Raw genomic sequence first — 23,977 nt, forward strand, 5'->3', positions numbered from 1 at the left:
TGGAAAACAGGATGCTAGCTGGGTCTTTTGAGGTAGCAGGCTTTCCACATCTGCTCTGTGGGCTGCACTGGGATGCAGGAGCATGTTTGAGAGAAAGGGAAGGGGGCCGGGTGCCATGGCTCATGCCTGCAATCCCAGAACTCTGGGAGGCTGAAGCAGGAGGATCACCTGAGCTCAGGAGTTCGAGACCAGGCTGAGCAAAGTAAGACCCCATCTCTACTAAAAATAGAAAAATTAGCTAGGCGTTGTTGCAGTGCCTGTAGTCCCAGCAACTCGGGAGGCTGAGGCAAGAGGATCCTTTAGTCCAGCAGTTTGAAGGCACTCTACCCGTGGTGACAGAGTGAAAATCTCTCTCTCTCTTAAAAAAAAAAAAGAAAGAAAGAAAGAAGAAGAGGAGGAGGAAATAGAAGAAAGTGAAGGGGGAGGCCATGTAGGAGGCTGCAAATGTTGCCATTGGAATGCCTGGGAAGAGGGCAAGGCAGCACTTGAAGGCTGCTTTTCAGTTGCTGAGTGGAGCCTCTCTCCACTCCCACCATCCACTGTGCTGCTCCCTTCCACACAAGTGAGAGGAGAAAACAGGCTACACCATGGCTCTCTTCCTTCTGGGCAGGGGCTGCCTATGGTTCCCTAGGGGTCAGTGGATGCTCCCATCCCTCTCTAGGTCTCTGAGAGAAAAGCTTTAGGAAGAGGGTCCACCCTTTCACAGGAATGCTGACTGGTATAATCTGCTTTGCTCCCAGTTAACACACGTTAAATAAAGTAAGACACTGATGTGCCTCCCCTCCTAGCCCAGGGCTGAGGCAAGTGGCCCCGCAGTGTCAGGAGCCTGACACCTTAACTCGAAGCTCCCAAATGCTGTCCCTGTGCCACCCCTCTGGCTGCTCCTCTACACCCACCTGGTTCCAGAGATGTTGCAAACCACCCCGCCGTTCGTTCATTCATTCATTCATTCTTTCTTTCTTTCTTTCACCTGTCCATCTACCTATTGGTCTTGCAACCATGAATAATTGAACTCATTTCAGATTGATGTGAGGACCCTGAGGGAGAAGAGGTAGAGAGCAGATAAGTGAGTGGGAAAGAGATGGTGCTGCCACCCAGGGATGCTCCCAGCCTATCTGAGTTCCTCCTGCACATCCTCCCTACCTCCACTTGGCCCTCAAGCCTCAGCAGCTCCCTCACCCTAAGCACTCCTTACCTCCCTGGAGTGATGCATAAACCTTGGAGTGATGCATAAACCTGGGGGATGCATAAACCTTGGGGATGCCGAGGCTGGTGCCTCCAGGGCAAGAACACCTAATGGGGCTTCCCTCTGGATTCTGTCCTTGGGGTTGCCCTTGGCCATCAGTGCAGAAGTGAAGTGGTGTGTTGTGAGTTGGGGGGGAGCTCTTCAGCCCTGAAGGCCCTGGAGAAAGCATGAAAAAAGAGTGAAAGAGGGAGAGAGACAGAGAGACAGAGACAGAAAGAGAGATGGAGAGAGACAGAGACAGAGAGACAGAGATAAACAGAGACAGAGAGAGACAGAGATAAACAGAGACAGAGAGGGACAGAGACAGACAGAGATGAAAAGAGAGGGTGAGTGAGCAAGGAAGAAGAGGGGCACCCACTATGGATATCCCTGAGCTTGGGTTGGGGGATTGAAATATTAATTAGAGCTGTAAGACATGCTCTCAGTGGCAAAATGAAGTTGGCATCACAGAAACAGAGCAGACTTGGCTCTTGAGGTTCCTGGCCTGGTGATGAGAGTGGGGTGAGGTTGGCCTGTTTCAACAAAAGAGCCTTTTCACCCTCAAGGGGAGGGGACTTTGAATTATTTGTGGGATGTACAAAAACAGGGACTTGGTTGGTTTGTGCTTGGAACAAGTAAATGGTTTTTTAAAAAATGAACAAGAAATCAAGAAGTGTCTCATTGTCTTTGTACCATTGAGCTGTCCTTTTAGGTATACCTGCCATGGGGGTGCAGGCAGCAGGCCTGGGGCTGCAGCCCAGTGATCAGCTAGGGTGAGCCTGGAGGGTGCTGGGCACCTGCCACATAGGGATACTGATGCTGAGGCAGGAGGACAGAAGAGAACCCACCTCTGTAGTGCTTTTAGCTCTTCTGAAAAGGAGATGATGTTAATCACATGGTGCTGGTTTTATCAGTTTTGCCTAGGTGCTCTCATGTCAGCCTGCACTGCTCATCCCAAACAGCTCAGAAATCAGTTTCCCTCCTCCATTGTTAATGTCCCAAGTCATCCAGCTCTTACAAACTCATTCTTATATTAAAGAGCTTGGTTTTCCTCCTTTAGTTCAATTTCCCCCCCTTTTAAAATCAAAGTTACATGCACCAAAGAAGACTTCTTGCTCATTGACCATCTGATGCAGATCAATTGAGAATGGAAAGGTGCTCAGCAAAGTGGATGCCGCAGCTGTGGGCTTCATCAATGGGCACTCACAGTTTGCAAGCAGAGCCCATTATATATCCCTGCAACCCTCTCTATTCTCTGCTCTTTGAATAATTTATCTGCAGGAAATCCAAATTGCCAAGGCACGCTTTAACCTAGCAGAAGGCTTGCCAATTTCCTTGGGAAAACTGACACACATAAAAAAGCTGTAGATTGCATTTCAGCTGAATGTAGGCACCCAGCAATCAGACACATCAGCCCCATTGTGTGGCCTGCATCGGAAGGCATTGCACATGGGCTCAGAGCAGGCAACATCTGAAGGCTAAAAATGTAATGAAGTCTCCGTGACACCTGCTCCTCTCTTCACTTTAAATGTGAGCCATTGGTCCATGGGGAACCTCTGCTTTAAAATAGAACTCGTAGCCATTGTCTTCTACTCTATTGGGTGGCGGTGACAAACACCGGCTCACAGCACTGTGTTCCATAGGCTGGACCCAGTAGGTTGCATAAATTACTCAGGTTTTGATATTTCTTCCTTAACAAATCACATAAATCATTGTGTGTTAGTGCTGCCACAAGGGGGAGGTTCACTTTGCAAGTCTCAGCTTTCTAATTTGGGTGGTATTGTAGACATTTGTCTCTTGCTGGCTGTTAGAGATTAAAGCCCCATTTAAGATAGGAGCTTCTGAGCCTCCTCCCACAACCTCTCCTCCTTTCTTCTGCTACTTTTTTCCTGCTGTCTGTTTGACAGTCTCACACATGGAGCCTGGGCTGCCCTGGTGCCTGTGGCCTGGGACAGGTGTGGGTTTGCTGCCTCCCCTTCCTGACCATGTTGACAGGTGGTGAAGGGGGCTGCTCCCCTCCTGGCTCCCTAGGGGATAGAGACCTCACCCAAGCCTCACTCCCTGGGAGAAGATTGTTTTGCATAACACGGAGTACAGAGTGTATAGGATTTGTCATGGGTGACACAGGATAAGAATTCTATGTGATGACCTATAGCCCCTGAGGGCCTGTTTGTGACCCTTGTCCCTAAGCATGTCCTTTCTGTGACTGTCACCCTCCTGAGGAATTTCCTTTGACTCCCTGTAGGACAGTGCGGTGGGCAGTGTCCCTATGGATGCTGGTCAGATTTGGGGAATGTAGGTGTGTGAGGACCGGATAGGCTTAGGCAAGGTGGCCAGATCCTTGGTTGGAGGACATGTGGGCTGCCTGTTCCTAACAAGATGACCCTAGCGTCTTGGGGGCATTAACACTTTCTGCCGAGTGGGAACATGCTCTGGTGTGGTGACTGTGTCTGTGGCAGGTGACTACCGTGGTGCCTTAGCATTTGCCAGACTAGGGAAGTAGTGGGTGTCACTCCTTGCCTGGACAGGGGCTCCTGATGCTACAAAACACCAACATCTGTGAGGATTCAGTAGGGGAACCCTGTGCTCCAGCCTTGCTGCAGTGTTGGTATGTGCACTATAGCCCTTTGCTGAGGGCCAGTGCTATGCTGGGATACTCTGAGCTCAGCAGCACCTCCTTATGCCCACCTAGCTGTTGCTCTTGGCCCTAGGCCTCTCCTGTGAGCCCATCCTTGTTATTCTGAGGCATAAAAGTACCTTTGCTGTCAAAGCTTGGGCCAGAAAATGGCCAGAAATCTCTGATGGTTCTGCTTTTGGAAGGCACTGGCTGAGTTTTCTTATTAATATTGTGCTTGTTTTTTGTTTGCAGATGAGCTTAGAAAATGATGATAAGCGAGGTCGTACCCGATCCAAGGCTCTCCGAGGTGAGTAATGCAGCCCCCTGCCAAGTTTGGCCATGAGTCCTAGGCCCTCAGCTGCTGCCTTCTCTGACACTGTAAGTGCCACTCTCTTCACTTGTTCTCCCCATGCAGGGACACTGTCCTTTGTGTTGGCGCTTGGGGGTCCAGGCCTCTTCAGCTTCTTCTATCCTTGGGGGGATGGGCTTTGAAACTAGTGTCTAAGAGGGTTGCTGGGGCAGAGATGTGGGGACAGACTCAGTTCCACACAGCTCAGTTATAGGACTCTTCTGTTTGGAAAGGGGAGGCCACCTTCCTTGTGTCCCCAGCCTCTCCCTTCCTAGGAAGCCAATCTTGGTGCTGACAGGGATCAGGAGGCTGTGGACTGAGTTGCTGTGGAGTGGGGAGCAGAGGGGCTGAGGTGTTGCTCCCTCCAGCAGGACTGGAGCCCCTCTTGTCCAGTCTTGCTTGGCACCTGGTGGCTTCCTGCTGTGCCCCTGGAGGCATCTGTGCATGTTTGCAGGCAGTGCCCCATCCCTGGGTGGTCATTTGACTGTCTGTCCTCTTCTCTGCTCAGCTTGATCTGTTTCCTGGCAAAAGCTGACTTCTGTTACAGGCAGAGACAGAAACCATCCCTGCCCAGAGGGCCCAGGGACACTGTTATAGGCGGAGCAATTGTTTCACTCTGCAAAACTTCCAGGCCCCACAACCGGGGTCATTGACATTCCAAGAGGTCAGGGAAGGGTGGGGGCCCTGGAAAAGCAGTTTGGTTTCCCCTAGGATTGCTTCCATTTGTCCTTGGCACACCTCTCAGGTATTTGTCTTAGTTTGTGCTGTTAGGGCAACACGCCTTCTAAGTCTAAACTTTTCCCCTATTTCTCTCTTGCCCAGGACCTCCTGAGAGCACAGCTGCAGAGCTCAGGTAAGGAAGCCGTCCTGTTAGCACCAAGCACTACCCATGTGCCTATAACCCTGTACAAGTCCTAAATTTTCGAAATGAGGTCTTCTTGGATTGATTAAATACCCTCTGCAAGCCCCTATTCTCCCTAATAAGGCTGCCTTCCTCCTGTGCTATCTTGGCTCTGTCTCTGTAGTTTTTTACTTTCTTGGCCTCATCAGGAGATGTCTTAGCCTCAGAGCAAGGACACAAGTCTTCTCACACCTGCTCACCACCTGGACTGTCACAACAGTCCCTGATACCAGGAGCAAAGTGCTTTCTTGGTGGAATCTCCTAAAGATCCTTTGTCAGATGGTTGCAGGTCCAGTGTGGCCAGAGGTGAGAGAGCAGGGTCTTTTCCATCCCAAGTCTTCATGACACCAGATGCAGACTCTGGCTGTATATACAGATGGTCTAGCTGACTGGGCTCTGTGACTGTTTCCTTCTCACTTCTTAGGGGCAGTGATTCTCATTAAACTGGAACAAATCCTGGGTAGGGATTGTCTTATTCTTCACTGCACAGTTTTGGAATGAATGGCTTCTGCCTATCAGGGAAATAAGAAGACCACAAAGTTTGCCTTGTAAACCTGGCACAGAGGGGAAACACTGGGGGGGAGAGGGGGGGAGGGAGGCATGTCTTCCCAGCCCTGGAGGCCAAAACTTGGAGATGCAGGGCAGGGGGTGTGGGAGTGGACACAGCCCTGAGCCCCACACTCTGCAATGTCCCCTCGTGTCATCGTGTCAGTCTTGGTCTCTGGGAATTTCATGGAAACACTGCCTAACAGTGTTATCATCCCGTTTTTGAAATGGGATTAAAGTTTATCCAACTGAAAGAGCTGACTCACATGCTTTACTCCTGGAAGCCCAGCCCTGGGTCACAGGTGTGGGTGGGGTGAGCTGCAGCCACATACTAGCATTCTGGTCCTCAGGTTTGAAGGACACACAGGGGTCCAGCTCCCTGCAGGGGAGACACTGCCTGATGGCCTAAAGTGCTGAAGAAACAGAGACTATGATGCCACCTGACACTTGGAGAGCCCAGGGAAAAGGGAGGAGGTGCCCCATGTCATTTGCCTGGGGACCTTTCAGGGGCAGGGAAAGCAGCCCTAGGCCCTCGGCTTAGGACTTGATCCTGGGATCAAGGAGGCTCTGGGTTTTGGTAGCTGCCTAAGTTCTGGTAGAGTTGGAAAGGCAAATCCAAATGGCTGGGTGTTCTTTTATAATTTTGAAGCAGCGGAAAGAAAAGTGACATATTTGTTTTGAAACATTCTGAGAGAAGACCTGGCCAGCCTAAGTCAGGGGTTGTGTGGGATCTGGACTCTGCTACCTTCATTAATCTTGCAGTCTCGGTCTAACTACTTGGTGGTTCTGAGACCCTCAAATTTTTTAATGGAGAAGTAGGGCCAAGGGCATGCTGTCCTGTGTTCTGACAACAATTTCTTCAGCAATTCTTTGTTTTTGAAAAGTGCTACTTGGAGAAAGATGGGACAAATACCATGCCAAGGACTTATGCCTGGCAGGTGCCATTCATTCCTGTGTTCACACAGTTAGTTGGTTGTGAGCTGTGTGTGGGAATGCCATCTGTGGCTCGGCACAGCAGGGAGCATGGCCCACAGAGAAACCCCATTGCTCTGGTCTGGAGGGGAGCATCTGTGTGCAAATTGTGACGCCAGGTGAACTCACACACAAAATCTCTTGTGATGAGGCCCTGTGCGCTGGACTTTCTCTGTGGACAAGGCCCTTGGGCCCTATTGACTCAGAATCTTACAGCCCATGGTGTCCCCCACCTCAGCTCATCGTCCCTTCACCAGCTCAGGTGGAGCTCCCAGGATGACACTTGTGTTCCAGGCAGCTGCAGCCTGGTTGCTTACCACTGAGTGCTCAAGTGAAGAAAGGGGTTCAGTGGTTTTTGTCTTTATACCAGCCTAAGAGCTGATGCTTCAACATGTATTCTGGTCAGGGTCCACTCTGCTGGAGGGGAAGGCTGGGGAGGGTTAGGGTTTGGGCTGGCATCTTCAAGGCAGTGTGACACTGCTGTTCAGGGCCATCTCCAAGTTCAGAGTAAGACCACACCTGTGTCCTGACTCCTTGTAGCTCACTATTCCTTTTCTGGGGGCCTGGCTTCTTTCACCAATGGCCAGCTCCCATCCAGAAAACAGAAGAGAGTAGAGGTCTTCCATCTGCCCCAGGGGCGGGAGGGAAACAAGTCCCTTAGAGGCTGGTAACTGAAGCACCAGCTCTAGGCTGGGCCACTTGGTGCCTATTGTTCCCGCTTGGGTCCCTCCAAGCTGTCACAGGGTCGCTTGGAGGTATGGGTGTGAACCATGCCTTCTGGCAAGCCTCACCACTTCATTTCCTAGCATCTGTGGTGCCAGCCCTAGTCATACACTGGGAGCCCAGGCAGGGGAGTTCAGGCTTAGCTGTTGAGGAGCAGGGTGAGGGGTAGACTCGGATCTGTCCCTTCTCTCAGAGAGGGAGATGCTCTCTGGTCTGGGAGCCCTCACCAGCTTTCTACCTAAATCAACAGACACTGTAGCCAGTGTGCTCACAGGCCCAAGGCCTCTGTCTGTCTGCATGATAGTCTCTGGAGACCCTGGCCTGGCTTCCCGTCCACTCCACCTGATGCCCTTGGCTGCTATGTGGGGAGTAGGCATCCCAGGGCTTCCCAGCTTCCTGTCCCAGAGTGGCCTTGTCAGCTCCACACACTTGAGCTCACAGCCCTGTCTCACACTCTCTGAAGCTGGGGTGGGAAGGTGCCAGCCCACTTGGCAGGGGACCAGGAGTCTTCGGAACTGGGGGTGGAGGAGTGGCTTGGAGCAGGTGACATGTTTGGGGGCAGTGCCAGTCCCCACAGGCCTCCATGGCAGCTGTCACCTAATTGCCTGATTAACTCAGTGATTAATCAACTAATTGGGACCTCAGCTTCAAATCCTCAATAACAACGAGCTTTTTGTGAAAAGTCTCAAAGCTAGTTCTTGAGAGAGTGAAAGCAAGTGTGGGCCTGGAATTTAGAAGAGACTAGCTGGGGGGGGCAGTGGCCACTGCCCTCCATTTGGAAGGAAATCTCAGTAAAATGTGGAAGGCCCTCCCTATATTCCTTCTCCCCTCCTTTTCTTTCTCCTTTTGAAGAAAGGATATATCTTTGCACATTGAAGATAAGCTCTAAGATCAGCCACAGTGGCCTCACCGTGGATGGCTGAGGGGTTGTCCTCATCAGAGCCCCTGCCCTCCATGGCAGGCGTTGAGCTTGGAGTTGGAGTGGGGGATAGGCCATCAGTGAGTGTGGGCTGCATGGCCAGCTGGGTCCCACAGCTGTCTTCAGTAAGGCCTGTAAGAAACCACTGGAGGGGCCTGGACAGAGGCTGGAGATGGTGCCCATGTCCCTGGGTGCCTGGTGTCAGTGGGCCAGCTCATACTTTCCCCCCTTCCCAGGCTCTGGAAGATGTGCCTGTGTTTTAGGACAGCCTGATCCCAGGCAAGAGCTCACACCCACGTCAGTCCTGCTAAAACCCAGGTCTTTTCATCTCAGCCATGGATGCCTCTGTCCTCTATGAGGAGCACAAACTCTGCCCCCAGAGGTTGCCCTAGGTGACCTCAAATGGTGTCTCCACTTCACTGCTCTGTAGTTAATGTTGGTTGATAATAGCTCCTCTCAGAACTTGACCTGAGTCTGCAGCCTGCAGGAGCCTGAGTGGTGGTGACCTGTGACCTCACACCCCATACAGGATCCTCTGTAGCCATTTTTTCCTGGTCTTCTCTGGGAATTGTGGTTTTGCTGCTCAGCACCCATGATCAGAAGTTTCCAGAGCTTCCTACTGCTTTGACTATGTTGGGAGACAGATGATGGCTGAAGACCAGGAGCCCCTAGGGGCCTTGCATTGTGCTTACCAGCTCTGGGGTGGGAGCTGTTAGGGAAGCATCTCCAACTGCCCGTCTGAGCACAGCCTGAGAATCCACCAAGGCTTGGTGTCCAGCTCCTGGCTCTCGGGCCTCCAGGATTCACTTTCCTCCATGGACACAGCAGGCACTGGGCTGGAGTCTCCTTTGCCCCTTTGTGCCTGTCTCAGCTCCGGCCAGTGGCTTGGGCCACAGGCGCTTCCTGTCTGGCAGCCCTGGGTTAGTTTGCTGGGGTGAAGGGCACACCTGGCAGGGAGTGCAGAGACTGTTGCTCTCAATGGCCATAGGCCTTACAGCATCAGTGACAGCTATGGGCAATTCCAACTTTTGTACTTTTGACTTGGGCCAGACTCAAGCACTGAGTCCCCTGTCGAGATGAGGGCTTTGTTCAGGACACTTTAGAGGGTCTTGTTGCTAAGCCCCTAGAAACTGGGCAGCAGTCAGTACAACGCCTGCAATGGGAGCACCTGGGGGACTCCAGTACATGTGGATGTTAATTAAACACACTTGTAAGGACATAAGGAGCCATTCATCTATTTAAATAGGGTAAGTTATTTCATTAACTTTTAGCTAACCATAAGCAGCTATTCTGAGATGAAATATGTGGGGACAGTCCACTGGTCCCAGGGTGAGGATCTGGGGTGGGCCCAAAATCCAACCCTGCTACCCAGATGACCTCTCCTTCTTGTCCCCCAGCTGCCCCACCCCAGGATGCACAGGCTCAGGACACGTCCGGGGAAAGTATTCCAGGCATCGGAGGTAAGAGGCCCTTAGCTTTTCAGAGGTTCCCTGGAGGGAGGTTTGTAGCCCCCTCTGCGCTGAACCCTTTCATAGATTAAAAACCTTTCATCTCTGTCCTAAGCTCTAAGGCCAGCATGGCTGTGAGCCTGCCATGTGGGGACTGCTAGACTGCCTGTCCCCAGCTCTGTGGTTTCCTGTCAGGGGCTGCTGCCAGGGCTAGCTGCGTCTGCTGACGGCAGCTCAGAGCAGGTGTGGTGCATGCCGGTGTGACTGCATGAGCTGCTGCTGGCATTATCAGTATGGTGGTCCTGGGAAGTTAGCTGGACCTGAGGTGCCTCCCACAGCAGCACCAGTTTCAGAGGGTGGGTGTGGGCAGTGGGGGCTTCTTGAGGTGGAGGAAGAAGGACTTCAGGGGAAGGAATGGCCCCAGATTAGACCAGGCTGTGTGTGGGATGCTGGGTCTGAAGGATGACTTGGCAGGGACGGCCTGGGCCAGTGGGCCCTGGAGGGGCAGGGAGACCTTGTTCTGCTGCAGTTGGATCTTCCTGTTGCTCAGGAGAAGCAGGACATGCAATTTAAAACACAATCAGGAACTGTTAAATGTATATAATTAAATGTAAAACTTTAAGCACATCAGAGTCTGGGGCTTCCAGCTAAAAGTGGCTGTGGAGGAAGCCGGAGAGGGACCTTAGGGAGGTGCTTGGGGCATCTGAGGCCAGCAGGCCCTGCCTGGCTCCTCCACCACCCACACCTCCCTCCCAGTTTGCAGAGCTGCCCTCTGGCCAAGAAGAGGAAGCTGGAGGGTGCTGAGGCTGAGCACCTGGTGTCCAAGAGGAAGTCACACCCCCTGAAGCTGGCTCTGGACGAGGGCTATGGTGTGGACAGCGACGGCAGTGAGGACACTGAGGTGAAGGACGCCTCTGTTTCAGATGAATCGGAAGGAACTCTGGAGGGGGCTGAGGCTGAGATGCCTGGACAGGAGGAGATTCATCATCCTGAGCCAGCTGAAGGTGCTTTGTTGCTCTTTCTCCCCCGAATAAAGGGTGCTTAGTGTGGTCCTAGAGAATCATAGCCTGTGAGCAGGGAGGGGCTCACCCAAGAGAGAGAAAGCCCTTCCTGAGAACAAGGCACGTCTGTGCCAACATGTGCTGGGCTTCCTGGGAGAGAGGCCTGTCTACCGTGCTTGTGGGGTCTATGGTTGTTTGTGTGCAGACACTGGTGGATAGGGGAGAGGCAGGACAGACATACAGACGCAGGGCTGGTCTGTGGGCAGTTGTGTGTCCCAGCAGGTGTGTCTGTGACTGTGAGAGAGACAGATAGGGCTGTGTCTCTGCGTGTCCATAGTGGGGGAGGTGCTTCTTAGGCAGACTCTGTCTTGTCTGGCTCTCTGTGATAGCTTTCTGGGGAAGAGTGGGGGTCTGCTCGGCCCTGAGGCACTACAGGCAGAAACATCTCAGGCTGAACATCAAGCAACCGAGGACCACATGGGGCTTCTGAAGGTGGGGCCTCTGGGGAAGCCTGGAGGAGGACAGACCCCCGTTCCTTGTGGGATCCACCAGAACTGGCAGAGTTGGGAACCTAGCCCTTGGCAAGAGCAGGTGCAGGTACCCCTGAATCCTGGAAGGAGGGATCTGTATCCCCTGAGAGCCCTGTAGATTGCCAAGTTCTGGGGTTCAGACTGAGGCCTATGGTCCGATGCCCTACCAACAACCTCCGCAGTTTCTGCTGTCAACTGACATTGAAGGGGTGAATTTGTATTTTATTTTTGAAGCTAATCAAAGCAGGCTCTTTAGACTTCCCTCCCTCCAGGGGCTCTGGAGTGTGGATCAAGGCCATCCTGGATTCCAGGTAGAAAAGACACTAAATTGCTTGCTTTCTTACAAAGAAAGTTGTCTGGAGTTTGGCCATCAGTCCTGCAATTAGCCTCTTCTCTATGCAGTGGGCAAATGGTGGGGCCTGTTTCTTTCATTGCTAGGGATGCTAGCCCGAGAGTCCTTGTAGATGATCCCGAGGGCCTGCATCTAGTGAATAATACACTAAATCTTAGTTATTGTGCTTAAAGTAATGACATTTGGGTCCTTTAAAAATAAAACTGTATTTACTGCTTTTCTTTTTTTTAATTTTAATTTTTTATTATTTTTAGAGATAGGGTCTTTCTCTATCACCCAGCCTGGAGGGCAGTGGGTGACCATAGCTCACTCCAGCCTCGATCCTGAGCTGAAGTGATTTACCCACCTTTGCCTCTCTCGTAGCTGGGATTACAGGTGTGAGCCACCATATACAGCTAATTTTTAAGTTTTTGTAGAGATGGGATCTCACTATTTTGTCCAGGCTGGTCTTAAACTCCTGGCCTCAAATATTCCTCTTGTCTCAGCCTCCCAAAGTTCGAGCCACCTAGTGACTTACTGCATTTCCATTATGAAGCAATTTATTTATTTATTTGTAGAGACAGAGTCTCACTTTATCACCCTCAGTAGAGTGCCGTGGCATCAAACAGCTCATAGCAACCTCCAACTCCTGGGCTTAGGTGAGTCTCTTGCCTCAGCCTCCCGAGTAGTTGGGGCTACAGGTGCCTGCCATAATGCCTGGCTATTTTTTTGTTGCAGTTTGGCCAGGGTGGGGTTTGAACCCACTACCCTCAGTGTATGGGTCCGGTGCCCTACCCATTGAGCCACAGGTGCCGCCCTATGAAGCAATTTTTTTTTTTTTTTTTTTTTTGTAGAGACAGAGTCTCACTTTATGGCCCTCGGTAGAGTGCCGTGGCATCACACAGCTCACAGCAACCTCCAACTCCTGGGCTTAAGCGATTCTCTTGCCTCAACCTCCTGAGTAGCTGGGACTACAGGTGCCCGCCACAACGTCCAGCTATTTTTTGATTGCAGTTCAGCTGGGGCCGGGTTTGAACCCGACACCCTCTGTATTTGGGGCCGGCGCCTTACTGACTGAGCCATAGGCGCCGCCCCCTGAAGCAATTTTTAAAAACCTGAATTGCTCCATTTTATAAATGCAGGTTTACCTTATTTGAGAGCACATAATGGGGGTAGAACGTTAAGAAAAATGTCAAAGTAATTCTCATCTTTAGACATACATCAACAGCTCATGACTACCTCCTAAAATAAGTGAGACCTTCTTGTCTCCCCTGCGCTGTGGTCAAGAGTAGGAGGTAAGACTGGAGTGCTGGACTTTGTGTTGGGTGCCAGAGACCTGGAGGCTCCCATGTGCTCTCCTCTGGCCCCCATGGTGTTTCTGATTTTGTGCAGGAAGGAGCCCCATCAAGTCCCATTTTGGATCCAACCTTATCAGCAGCCCCACTGCCTCTTCCAAGGGCAGCTATAGCAGCTATAAAGGAATCATTGCAACTTCTCTCCTAAACTTGGGCCGAATTGCTGAAGAGACCCTGGTGGGGGAGGACTTTGGCCAAGTGGCCAAGCCAGGCCCCAGCATTGTGCACCTGCTTCAGGAGGAGGCTGTGGAGGGAGCCACCAGTGATGAGGGTGAAAGGGACCTCTTCATCCAGCCAGAGGATGCAGAAGAGGTTGTTGAAGTCACCAGTGAGCATTCCCAGGAGCTGTGTCCCCAGTCCCTGGAGGATATGGCTAGTGAGGAGTCCAGCAAGCAAAAAGGTCTCCTGGGTCATGAGGAGGAGGAGGAAGAAGAAGAGGAGGAGGAAGAAGAGGAGGAGGAGGAAGGAGAAGACGAGGAGGAAGAGGGAGAAGCTCCTAATGTGATCTTCAAGGAGGATGCCTCCCATCCATCTGCCCAGAAGGGCCCTGAGCTAAGGTGCCCGGAGCCTCTCAGTCCCAAGCCTGAGTACTCTGTCATTGTGGAGGTCCGCTCTGATGATGACAAGGATGAGGATGCACACTCCCAGAAGTCAGAGGTCACAGATGAGCTGGAGATACATGATATGATGACGCGGGGGAACCTGGGCCTCCTGGAGCAGGCCATTGCCCTGAAGGCCGAGCAGGTGCGCGCCGTCTGTGAGCCTGGCTGCTTATCTACTGAGCAGGGCCAACTGGGCGTGGGTGAGCCAGGGAAGGCCACGAAGCCCCTGGACACAATGAGGAAGAGCTACTACAGCAAAGGTAGGGGCTGGGGTGGCCTGGCCCTGCACGCCTACCCTTCATCCCTTCTTTAGGGGCATGGCACCCTACCCTAGGGGTGCAGATGCTTATAGGTTGGGGGACAGGGGAAGGCAGAATAGTCGAAGAGGGGATAAACGCTCATGACCCTGCCTGTGGTCAGATGCTGAGGAAATGGGTGCACTGCTTTACATAGGGTGACTGCTGGTGATCTGGGAGAGGTGTGGAGCTGAGATTTATGCAAAGGAACCAGGTGGCAGAGAGGAGGGAGGGAGGGACATTGTGACCAGCCACAGTGGCTGGTCACAGCAGCATCTGCCCCCTGGAGAGACTGAGGCCTGTCTTGTTCCTACCACCTGCCTCATACCTGTGGCAGAACTCACACTCAACTGCCTTCAGCCCTGGAGAGCTGTTTTCTATAGCCACACCGGGTCATCTTGACCCTCTTTTGAGGTTGAGACCAGCAGGCAGATTATCAGCATGTCTGTCCCTTGCTTGTCTGGAGGGTGCAGTCTCCTGCTGGCTCTGCCTCTGGATTTGGTCCTAAATTAAGGAAGGCCAGTATACCCTGGCCTGGCTGACATCTTGGTGAGGATAGTCAGCAGTCAGTCAGGACCTCTGGAAGGGTCTTGGGCTGGGTTGATGTGGTTGGAGAGGGGCTGGAAGACCGGAGGGCCAGGTCTGAGGACAGATTCCGAGCGAGCAGTTTTAGCCACCATTGTTACCTGGAGTGTCAGGGTCTTAACAATGGGCTAGCTCTGCCCTGCTGACTGCCTATCTCAAGGACAGGGGATGGGGAGCAGCATCCAGGGTTGGCCTGGGGCTGCTCCTGTGCCAGGGAGGCCAGATCTGGGGCAGGTTGGCTCAGACACTGTGTGTACCGCCGTACCTGGATACTCTCCTAAGGTCATGCAGCTGCTCTGACTTCGGTTTCTTCTTTCCCTTCCCCTAGTCCGGCCTCTGTTCTCTAGGTGGGCAGTGGAGTCCCTGGTGCTTTCCAATGACTCTGCCAGGAAAGGTTAGCTGAGACCAGAGAGGGAGCAGATAAACAAGGAAGACTGGCATTAGGGGTGACTCAGATGCTAGAGCCAGAAAACATAGGAGACACCAATTTGGGGTAGACCCTGGGAGGATGCACCTAGGGTATGGGAGAGATAGACTTGAGTGACATATAGCTCAGGGAGCCTAATAGTAGGAGGGTCAGTAGAGACACAGGACACATTTTTTAGGAACGCTATGCATATGAGACAAGCCTATGGGACAGATACTGAGGGGACAAAGGTAGGGGGACATGATTTCAGATTGAGGTGGACCTGGAGAGTGGTTCGGGGGACACCTTTTAGGGTGACATAGATTGGGGGAGAGATACTGAGGGGACACAGCCAGAGATATTATTCAGAGCAAGGTGGACCTGAAAGACAGTTTAGGTGATACCCTTTAGGGTGACAGAGTGGGTGACAGTTGTTCAGGGGCTCAGATTTAGGCCAACACTGCCAGGCTCAGGCCCTGAGGGTCTATAGGCACAAGAAGACACAGGTTGAGGGTGAGAAAGACTTAGGGACAGGCTTCTGATCTTGCTGCCACTGCCCCCCTCCTCTGTACAGAATTCTCATTGCATCTGTACCCTAGTGCCAGTCCCTTGAAGCAGGCCTCTGCAATCCCTGTTGACATGCACATGTCTCCCCAGCCTAAGTTAGCACTGCCTAGGTTGAGGGTGAGAAAGACTCAGGGACAGGCTCCTGATCTTGCTGGCCCTGGCATGGTTGGGCCCCACAAACCAGAGCTGACTTTCATGAGACACATACAAGGAACATAGTCACCAGGTGACAGCCTGGGCCCAGGTATATAAAGGACTGTGGGACAGGCATAGGTTATCCAGACACGAGGTGTCCTGCCTTCAGGAATAGATTTTGAGGGCACAGGCCCAGGGAGCCAGAGCCTCAGGGTGGCACAGGTGGCTGGGCTGGGAATGCTAGGCAGTGCTAACTTAGGCTATGGAGACATGTGCATGTCAACAGGGAGTGCAGAGGGCTGGTTTCAAGGGACTGGCACTGGGGTACAGAAGCAATAAGAATTCTGTACAGAGGTGGGGGGCAGTGGCAGCAAGATTAGGAGGCAGATGTTGGGCACAAACTTGGGATCTCCTCAGAATGGCCCTGCCTGTTCGGATGGGTTGAGGTTTGAGCTCAGAGTGGCAGAGCTGAGGCTCTTCCCTGTGGAGACCCTGCTGGGACACTGCCCTCTCTGAGGTGGGGGCTTTAGTTTAGCTCTGTGACTTCTGCAACCCTCCCAAAGGGTTCGGCTCATCCAGAAAAGGTTTTTCTGGGCTATCAGCTATGCTCTAAGATTCCTTCTATGTCCCTTCTGGTCCCCATGCTTGATTCTGACCTACCTGGGCCTGTAGAGGCTAGATGAGGTCAGCAGCAGAGATTTGGTCTTAAATTGCTGCCTGGGCATTTATTAGTCATGCAGCCTTGGGTAAGGCACTTAACCTCTCTGCCCTTCTTGTTTTGTCAAATCCCAAGGATGTCTCCTGGCAGGGACATTGCCAGATGCCTTCACCTCTCTGCACAGAAGGCCTGCAAGGCTACCACCTTGTCAGCAGGAGGGAGGAAAGAAGGCTCCAGCTGCCATTGGGACTGCTCTTTTAAAATGCTACACATCTTACTGTTCAGTGTAGTTGGGGTGTTCTCTGGACTTTTCCATGCAAATAGCTGGTGTAGGCCAGTTTCTCCAGGGTCATCTCTCTGTCCAGTTCCTGATCACTTTTTGAGCTTCTGGACAATCTCACATCCCTTCTCTCTGGACAGCCAGAGTGAGGGGGTCATGAGCTTTTTCTGCCCCCTTCTCTGCTCACTGCTCATCACCTACCACCCAGCTGCCCAGCTCTGACTGAGTCTTATGTGTTTTAGATCCTTCAAGAGCTGAGAAGCGTGAGATCAAGTGTCCAACACCAGGCTGTGATGGCACTGGCCATGTTACTGGGCTGTACCCTCACCACCGCAGCCTGTCTGGCTGTCCCCACAAGGATAGGATCCCTCCGGAGAGTGAGTAGCTCCCTGCAGGGTCATCCCAAGCCCCATGCTTGGGTCCTTTGTGGTGTTGGGTGGTGTCTGTGGGAAAGAGCAGCCCGCCCAGGGCCTTGTCCCTTTGGTTGGTCTAGACCAGTGGTTCTCAACCTGGGGGTCACAAACCCTTTTTAATAATGAAAATACATTGAGGAATTAGGAAAGTTGAGAACCACTGGTCTAGATGCTCATCTTCAGACTCCCCGCCCCCAAACTGCCTATGCCTGGTGAGGCTGGGGCAACCTGGAGACGGCCAGTGTGGGGTAGAGCCCCTGGAAGACTGCTGTAGACAATTCGAGGAGAGGGGACAGGCTAGTGTCAGCTAAGCTGGAAAGGTGCTCTGAAAGCTCAGAAAGCAAATGCTTGTTCTTATTTCTAGGCTAGAAGCAGTAATTCAGAAAGTTAAGTTTTCTTACAGAAGTAGTAATTCTGAAAGTTAAGTTTCAAGGAGTAAGACAGAGTGACAAGAGGTTTTAAAGCTGAGTTTAGTTTCTGCCATAGCAGGGAGGGACCATGGTGGGAGGGGTGTGCTCTGACCAGGCTGAGGGTGGGGTGGGCATCTGCCCTGGGTCTCTGCTCAAAGTTGCCATGTCTCTCAGTTCCCTACAAAGCAGCCCCTTGGACAGGGCTCCTTTTGTCTCTGTGGGCTGCCCTCTCCATGGAGACACACCTACGCTCTCCAGGTTCTCCAGCCTCGGCTCCCCCTCCCTGGTTCTCTTACAGTCTTGGCCATGCATGAGAATGTGCTGAAGTGCCCTACTCCTGGCTGCACGGGCCAGGGTCACGTGAACAGCAACCGCAACACACACAGAAGGTACTAGGGCTGAGCTGAGCCACGGGCGGGCAGAGTATATAGTGAGGAATCTCGGCTGGGCCTATAGTGTGTGTCCTGCCCAGGCCTTGGGCCCTCACCTGGGCCAGGGCTCTGGCCTGCCAGGTGGCCCTCTGAGGGCCACCCCTTCCCCATCTGCTCCCCCAAGCGGTGGGTGTAAGGTCAGGGCAGACCTCGGATGTGAGGGGCCTGTGCATGGGCACAGTAGCACCCAGAGGGACAGTTATCCTGTGGTGCTGCTGCCTGCACTCCTGTGTGCTGGGGGTCCCCAGAGACCAGAAGGCAGCTTACAGAGGAGTAAATGTGCATGGTTCAGAGGTGTCTAATGCCTGTGAAGAAAGCCAGGTGGAGACTTTGTGTCCTGCCAATGTTCATAGAACCTCCGCTTAATAGCAGACACAAACAGGAAGCTCAGCAGGCCAGGAATTGTGCTGCTCCATGGAAGTGAGGCTCATCTGTGATGAGAGGGCACCTCACCTGGAATATTGTGGGTGGTCTAGCCTCTGTGGGATGTGCCTTTGCCCCATGCCTTTGCCCCAGGGGTACACGCTTGGCTGAAAGGACTTCCAGAGCTTTTGAGGCCACTTCATTTGAAGAGGCCAAATTCCCTATTATGTGACCTCTCCAGGATGGCTGAGGGGGCTAACCCTAGAGCTCAGGTTGACTCAATTCTGACTGATGAATCTGCTGCGCCTCCTGTCTTACACTGAACACTTTCCTAGAAAGGGCCTGAGTCCTTCAGGGTCTGTGCTCAGGTCTGGGCTATCAGAGATAGTTCCAGAATCTGGCCCTGGGAGCTGGGAAGAAGAGAGGAGAGAGGTGAGGAGCAAGCCAGTCACCTAGACCCAGGCAGAGGGGTGCTTTGTCCAGAGCTTTGTAGGCCTTTAGGATGTATTTCACGTGTCATTGCCTTAGAATTTTCCTAAACAGAAACCAAACAGTTTGTACTTTGAGTACTTGAGGGAGCTGGAGGAAAAATCCCTGTCCTGCAAAAATAACGGGCTCATTCCTGGCTCTGGGCCTCTTGGAGACCTAGATCTCTCATGTCTGAACTCTGAATTTTATTCTGAGACCCACACACTCAGACACTCAGGATGGATCAGCCCTGGAGGAGAAGCTGAGATATAACCCCCTTTTCTTTCCTCTAGTTTATCTGGCTGTCCCATTGCTGCTGCTGAAAAATTAGCCAAATCTCATGAGAAGCAGCAGCCACAGACGGGAGACCCTTCCAAGAATAGCTCCAACTCAGATCGGATCCTCAGGTGAGTGAGGGGAGCCACAGAACTGAAGAGGTTACCTCCCAGACCTGGCAGGAGATATCCTGGTCTCTCCCCGGTTGTGCTGATGTGTGTGAGTGTACATGCCTGTGAGTGTACACATGCCCCAGGATCCCTTCCCAGAGTCAGCGCTGAGTGGCACTTTGGGGGCGCATCAGTCTCATGTGTGCACATTGCCAGAGCCTCCACTGTGGCTCACGCTCCTGCATGACTGCTCTGTCTTAGCCACAGTCTTCTCCCCTCCCCAGGGATCCTTTTGTAGATCCACAAGAGAGAGCAGACTGCACCAGCCAAGGGCTGTAACTGTCCAGGAAGCACTATGAGCCACTGACCCCTGGTTGTCTTGACTTCCTCACCCCAGGGATAGCCCCTAAGCCAAGGGACAGGGGTCGTGTGGGCCCTGCTTCCAGAATTCACCTCCCCTGTGGCCTCTGAGGGTCTAAGACAGCAGTAGACATGTATGCACATATGTGTGTGGCATGGGTGTGGTGATGTGTGTTGCATGCCTGCTTGTTTGTGTACACACATACTAGCACCTCATGTGTTCAGTGTGTGTATAAGTGTGGGTATGTGCCTGTGCGTGTGTAGGCATGGCTCTCATCGAGAAGGGATTTCTAAGAACTATTCAGCATGCATCCAATCAGTGTTCCCTCCACCCTGGGAAGTGCATGTTACAGACAAGGTCCCCTGCCCAGCCTGCCTGGCTGCAGAGTCCCCACTCAATGGGGCTGAGTCCCTGGACCATGAGGCTCCCACTACTCAGAGGACCTGCCACCTGCTCCTTACTTCTCTGAGGAAGCAGAACTCACATGCATCTTCCCCTCCCCGGTGCCCAGACCCCTGCTCCATTTCTCTCTCACCAGACAAGAGTGTGGGAGACCTTGGCAGGCTGAGTGCGAATGACAGTTTAGTCTTTCCCATATCCTTTCAGGGCCCACCTGGCCCCTGGCACATGCCTGGCAAAGCCCAGCCAGATGATCTTAGCCACTCACCTTCACTGCACCGGGGTCTGGCCATTTCCTGGCCTGCTCTGGAGGGTCCCTCAGAAGGTCCCATGCTTGCCTGTGGTACACTCACCATCCTTTGCGTGGGGTCTTCAGCCTTGCAAGCCCCCACCAGCTCTCACAGCAGTTTGAAGCTGCGTTCCCTCCCATCTTATTGGCCACTCCTTCCAGCTTCCTGTCAGGTGCTAATTCGGTCCTTTCCCTGCCTTGATCTAAATCATTAGTAAAATTTCAAACAACCAGTTTTGCTTGGGTGTGAGGGGTCAAACAGGTCCCAACCGTGGAGGCTGCACTGCCTAGGATTGTGACCTCAGTTTGTTTACCTATAAAAGAAGGACAACAAACTATAAGATTGCTCATGGGGTTTATGTGACACTTTGTACCCCAGTCTACCTGAAGTTAATAGCGATGCCCAGGGTGGAGGAGCCTCCCATCTTCCCATTAGGCTCCACGGGCTTATCTGGCCTGCGTTCCTGCATTGGCCCTGGGAGTTTTAGTTTAGTTTTACCATTGTTGGTGCCCACTGGCCTCACTCCTGCAACTTTTCCAGATGCTACTGGTCCAGAGTCCAGCCCAGGCTTCCCACCTTCCTTGGGGGAGGGGGCATATGCCCCTCTCAGTTTCCTGAGACCCTTCAGGGCAAGGGCTCTGCTATGGTGACAGGGCTCTGTGCTCCAGGCCTCTGTTCTTAGTCCGTTTAAGTCTAACAGGACCTAGTTTCTGCTGGCTCCCTCTTAATCTCATCCAATTGCACCCTTTCCAGACTGAAGCCACTGCTTGGTCCAGACAGCACCTTCTTCTCTCTGAGCTGACTAGATAGGATTCACATCCTCTGAACCCTGTATGGTCACCAGCCTCTCCCACCAGTCTTTCTTCCCTGCCTCTGCCCCTTCCCCTGTGTTTAAAACCCGAAGTCTTCCAGGAGCTCCAGAAACAGTGAACTGAATGTTTGCTGTGGCCTTTTCATGCCTATTGTCACAACCATCTCAGCCTGACTTTAAGAAGACAACAGCTGGTTCGGCACCCATAGCACAGTGGTTATGGAGCCAGCCACATGCACTGAGGCTTGTGGGTTGGAACCCAGCCTGGGCTAGCTAAACAACAGTGACAACTGCAACAATAACAAAAATAGCCAGGCATTGTGGCAGTGCCTGTAGTCCCAACTACTTGGGAGGCTGAGGCAAGAGAATCGCTTAAGCCCAAGAGTTTGAGGTTGCTGTGAGCTGTGATGCCACCGCACTCTACTGAGGGTGAGATAGTGAGACTATGTCTCAAGAGAAAAAAAAAAGAAAAAAAGAGGACAACAGCTGAGGGCTACATCCCTGGCTGAGTGAATAGTTCATCAGAACCTGCCCTGGGACTGCTCCTCAGAAATGCACCTGCCTCAACCAGTGTCCCCTGTAGATTCCCCAACTCCCTTTTTGCTGTGGTGTTCTAGGATATTCTGCTGCTGGAATTCTGCCTTAGAGTGGCTTGCCATCACCCTAGGCTGAGTTGCTGTTTGGTTCCCTGTGGAGAGCATATAGAGATTGTAACTGACTTGTTTGAACCCTTCTTTCTTAAGTTCTGGGGGAATCTCAGGTCCTCCCGCTTCTGGGTAGTGCTGTCAGCATGAGGCAGGCCACAGTTTCTTTGAGGCTCCTATTACTTCCTCCTGCAGGTCACATGCCTGCCCCGGGAGCTCTTCACCCTGGAAGGTGAAATTTTGGTGAGGCTCTAGTGGTGGGCTATGTGTGGACAGAGTATCCCTTTGTCTCTCAGTGTTCTGTGGGGTCCCTGTCTGGGCCATGACATGGGGTCAGGGGTGGTTGCTCTGGGTCCATGGATCCCTTCCTCACTGGCTCTGCATCCCTGTCCTGCACCCCAGGCCTATGTGCTTCGTGAAGCAGCTTGAAGTCCCTCCATATGGGAGCTACCGGCCCAGTGTGGCTCCTACCACGCCCAGGGCCAACTTGGCCAAGGAGTTGGAGAAGTTCTCCAAGGTCACCTTTGACTACGCAAGTTTCGATGCTCAGGTTTTTGGCAAACGCATGCTTGCCCCAAAGATTCAGACCAGCGAAACCTCACCTAAAGCCTTTCAGTGTAAGTTCATGAGAATTTGCTCTTTTTTCTTTTCCTGTATTGCTCCTGGGAACAGTGGAACTCAAGAGACTGTGGAGAAGGGGCCTCTCTGAGAACAATGTAACCTAAAAATTGTACCCTCATATTAATTTGAAAAAAGAAAAAAAATACTCAAAAAAATAAAAATAAAAAAGGGGCCTCTCATGGGGCTGGTGGTGAGGGAATCTCTGCCCTTGAGTCCAGATGCAGCCTGAGGCCTTAGCTGTCCTAGTGGTGGGCACTATCATAGCTTTCACTGGGGCCACATCATACCCATGTTGCTGCCACCATGTTCACAATCAACCTTTATGTGTCTCCTAATTATTTATGAAGCAAAACCTGGATCTATGTGTTTCCAGAGACTTCAGAATAACCTCACTGATGTGGCTCCCCCCGAGAGAACCCCTCTCTTGACCATTCCGTGCAACCTGTTTAATTCCAACACAGTGGGGTGTCCACTTCCCAGCACTGCCTCTGAGAGGGTTTGGGGTGTGGGATTGGGTGGGGCTGGACAACTACTGACCTGGGCCCCAGGACCCCAATGGGAAGCCGTTATTTCCCTGCATGGAGCCCACTGGATACAGCATATTTGTGACATTAGTAACAGATTTTCAAAGTAATTGTACTGACAAAAATAATTTCTACAAATTTTCTACAAATCTTGTCTTTTCTTGACACTTGTGACATTAATTTGTGCAATAAGCCTGTTAGCCCTGGAGAGGCATGTGAGGTGGAAAAGCACCCAAGTGAACACATGGTATTGGCATCTCTGGGTATGTGTTGTCAGCCTGCTATGACAGGGATGAGTTTCCCACATGTTAATAATGAAAGTACTGATTGGCTGGTGCAGTGGCTCATGTCTGTAATCCTAGTACTCTGGAAGGCTGAGGCAGGTGAATTGCCTGAGCTCAGGAGTTTGAGACCAGCCTGAGGAAAAGCGAGACCCTGTCTCTACTAAAAATAGAAAAACTAGCCAGGCGTTGTGGTGGGTGCCTGTAGTCCCAGGTACTTGGGACTGAGGCAAGAGAATCACTTGAACCCAAGAGTTTGAGGTTGCTGTGAGGTATGATACCACGGCACTCTAACCAGGGTGTTGCTGGCTGGGTGTGAGCCTCTGGTCTAACGTTGGCAAAACCTGCTCAGCAGGATGGAGGCCTTCATGAGGGTGCCAGTGGAGAGGGGAACTCAAATTTCTGTATAATATGACCTTTCAGGAATATACTCAGGAGGCCTGGGTGCTGTGACTCACACCTGTAATCCTAGCACTCTGGGAGGCCAAGGTGGGTGGATTGCCTGAGCTCACCAGCCTGAGTAAGAGTGAGACCCCATCTCTAAAAAGAGCAGTGCATTATGGTGGGCGCCTGCAGTCCCAGCTACTCAGGAAGCTGAGGCAAGAGAATCACTTGAGCCCAAGAGTTTCAGGTTGCTCTGAGCTATGATGCCACAACATTCTACCCAGGGTGACAGAGTGAGAGTCTGTCTAAAAAAAAAGAATATACTCATGATATTGTGGTTACTCAGAATATGGTGCATAAGAATGATTTTATGAGTATGGTTACAGTACAATTACTGGAAAGAATAACATTTTATGTTTTCATTCATCATGTTTATTTGGACAATAGTGTTACACCATTAAGGCAGTGACTATTACTGGAGACATCAAAGTCAGCCTAAATATGTTCACACCCTTTATAGATGATGTGACAAAATTTTCATGCTTGAGTGATATTCCAAATACTCATCCTATTTACAGAATTATTCAGTTTCTCAACAAGCATTTGCCAATAGACAAGTTATTTTTGTTTGAAATATCAGGGCTATTGGAATTTTAGATAGTCTTGCTATTTATACCCAAATTTTGGTCAGGCTAGAAGTGATATTGCCTCCTCAGTGCCCTGAAGGGGGACAGGTGGGAGTGGG

General features: G+C 51.9%; 1 protein-coding gene across 5 annotated transcripts in view; it reads left to right on the forward strand.

Annotated features, from left to right (window-relative positions):
- MYT1 (myelin transcription factor 1) overlaps nucleotides 1-23,977 on the forward strand; it is a 70,576-nt gene that overhangs the window by 25,531 nt on the left and 21,068 nt on the right. For 4 of the 5 annotated variants that reach the window (XM_053574880.1, XM_053574881.1, XM_053574882.1 and 1 more), the window contains exons 3-11: nucleotides 4,095-4,149; nucleotides 5,014-5,044; nucleotides 9,650-9,712; nucleotides 10,457-10,704; nucleotides 12,955-13,779; nucleotides 16,689-16,823; nucleotides 17,568-17,658; nucleotides 18,825-18,938; nucleotides 21,825-22,039. In XM_053574880.1, the coding sequence (XP_053430855.1) occupies nucleotides 4,095-4,149; nucleotides 5,014-5,044; nucleotides 9,650-9,712; nucleotides 10,457-10,704; nucleotides 12,955-13,779; nucleotides 16,689-16,823; nucleotides 17,568-17,658; nucleotides 18,825-18,938; nucleotides 21,825-22,039 (1,777 nt within the window). The remainder of the gene's footprint in view (nucleotides 1-4,094; nucleotides 4,150-5,013; nucleotides 5,045-9,649; nucleotides 9,713-10,456; nucleotides 10,705-12,954; nucleotides 13,780-16,688; nucleotides 16,824-17,567; nucleotides 17,659-18,824; nucleotides 18,939-21,824; nucleotides 22,040-23,977) is intronic. The other variant, XM_053574883.1, reaches the window with a different exon arrangement.

This window comes from Nycticebus coucang, chromosome 21, assembly GCF_027406575.1.
Source record: "Nycticebus coucang isolate mNycCou1 chromosome 21, mNycCou1.pri, whole genome shotgun sequence".
NCBI lineage: Eukaryota > Metazoa > Chordata > Mammalia > Primates > Lorisidae > Nycticebus > Nycticebus coucang.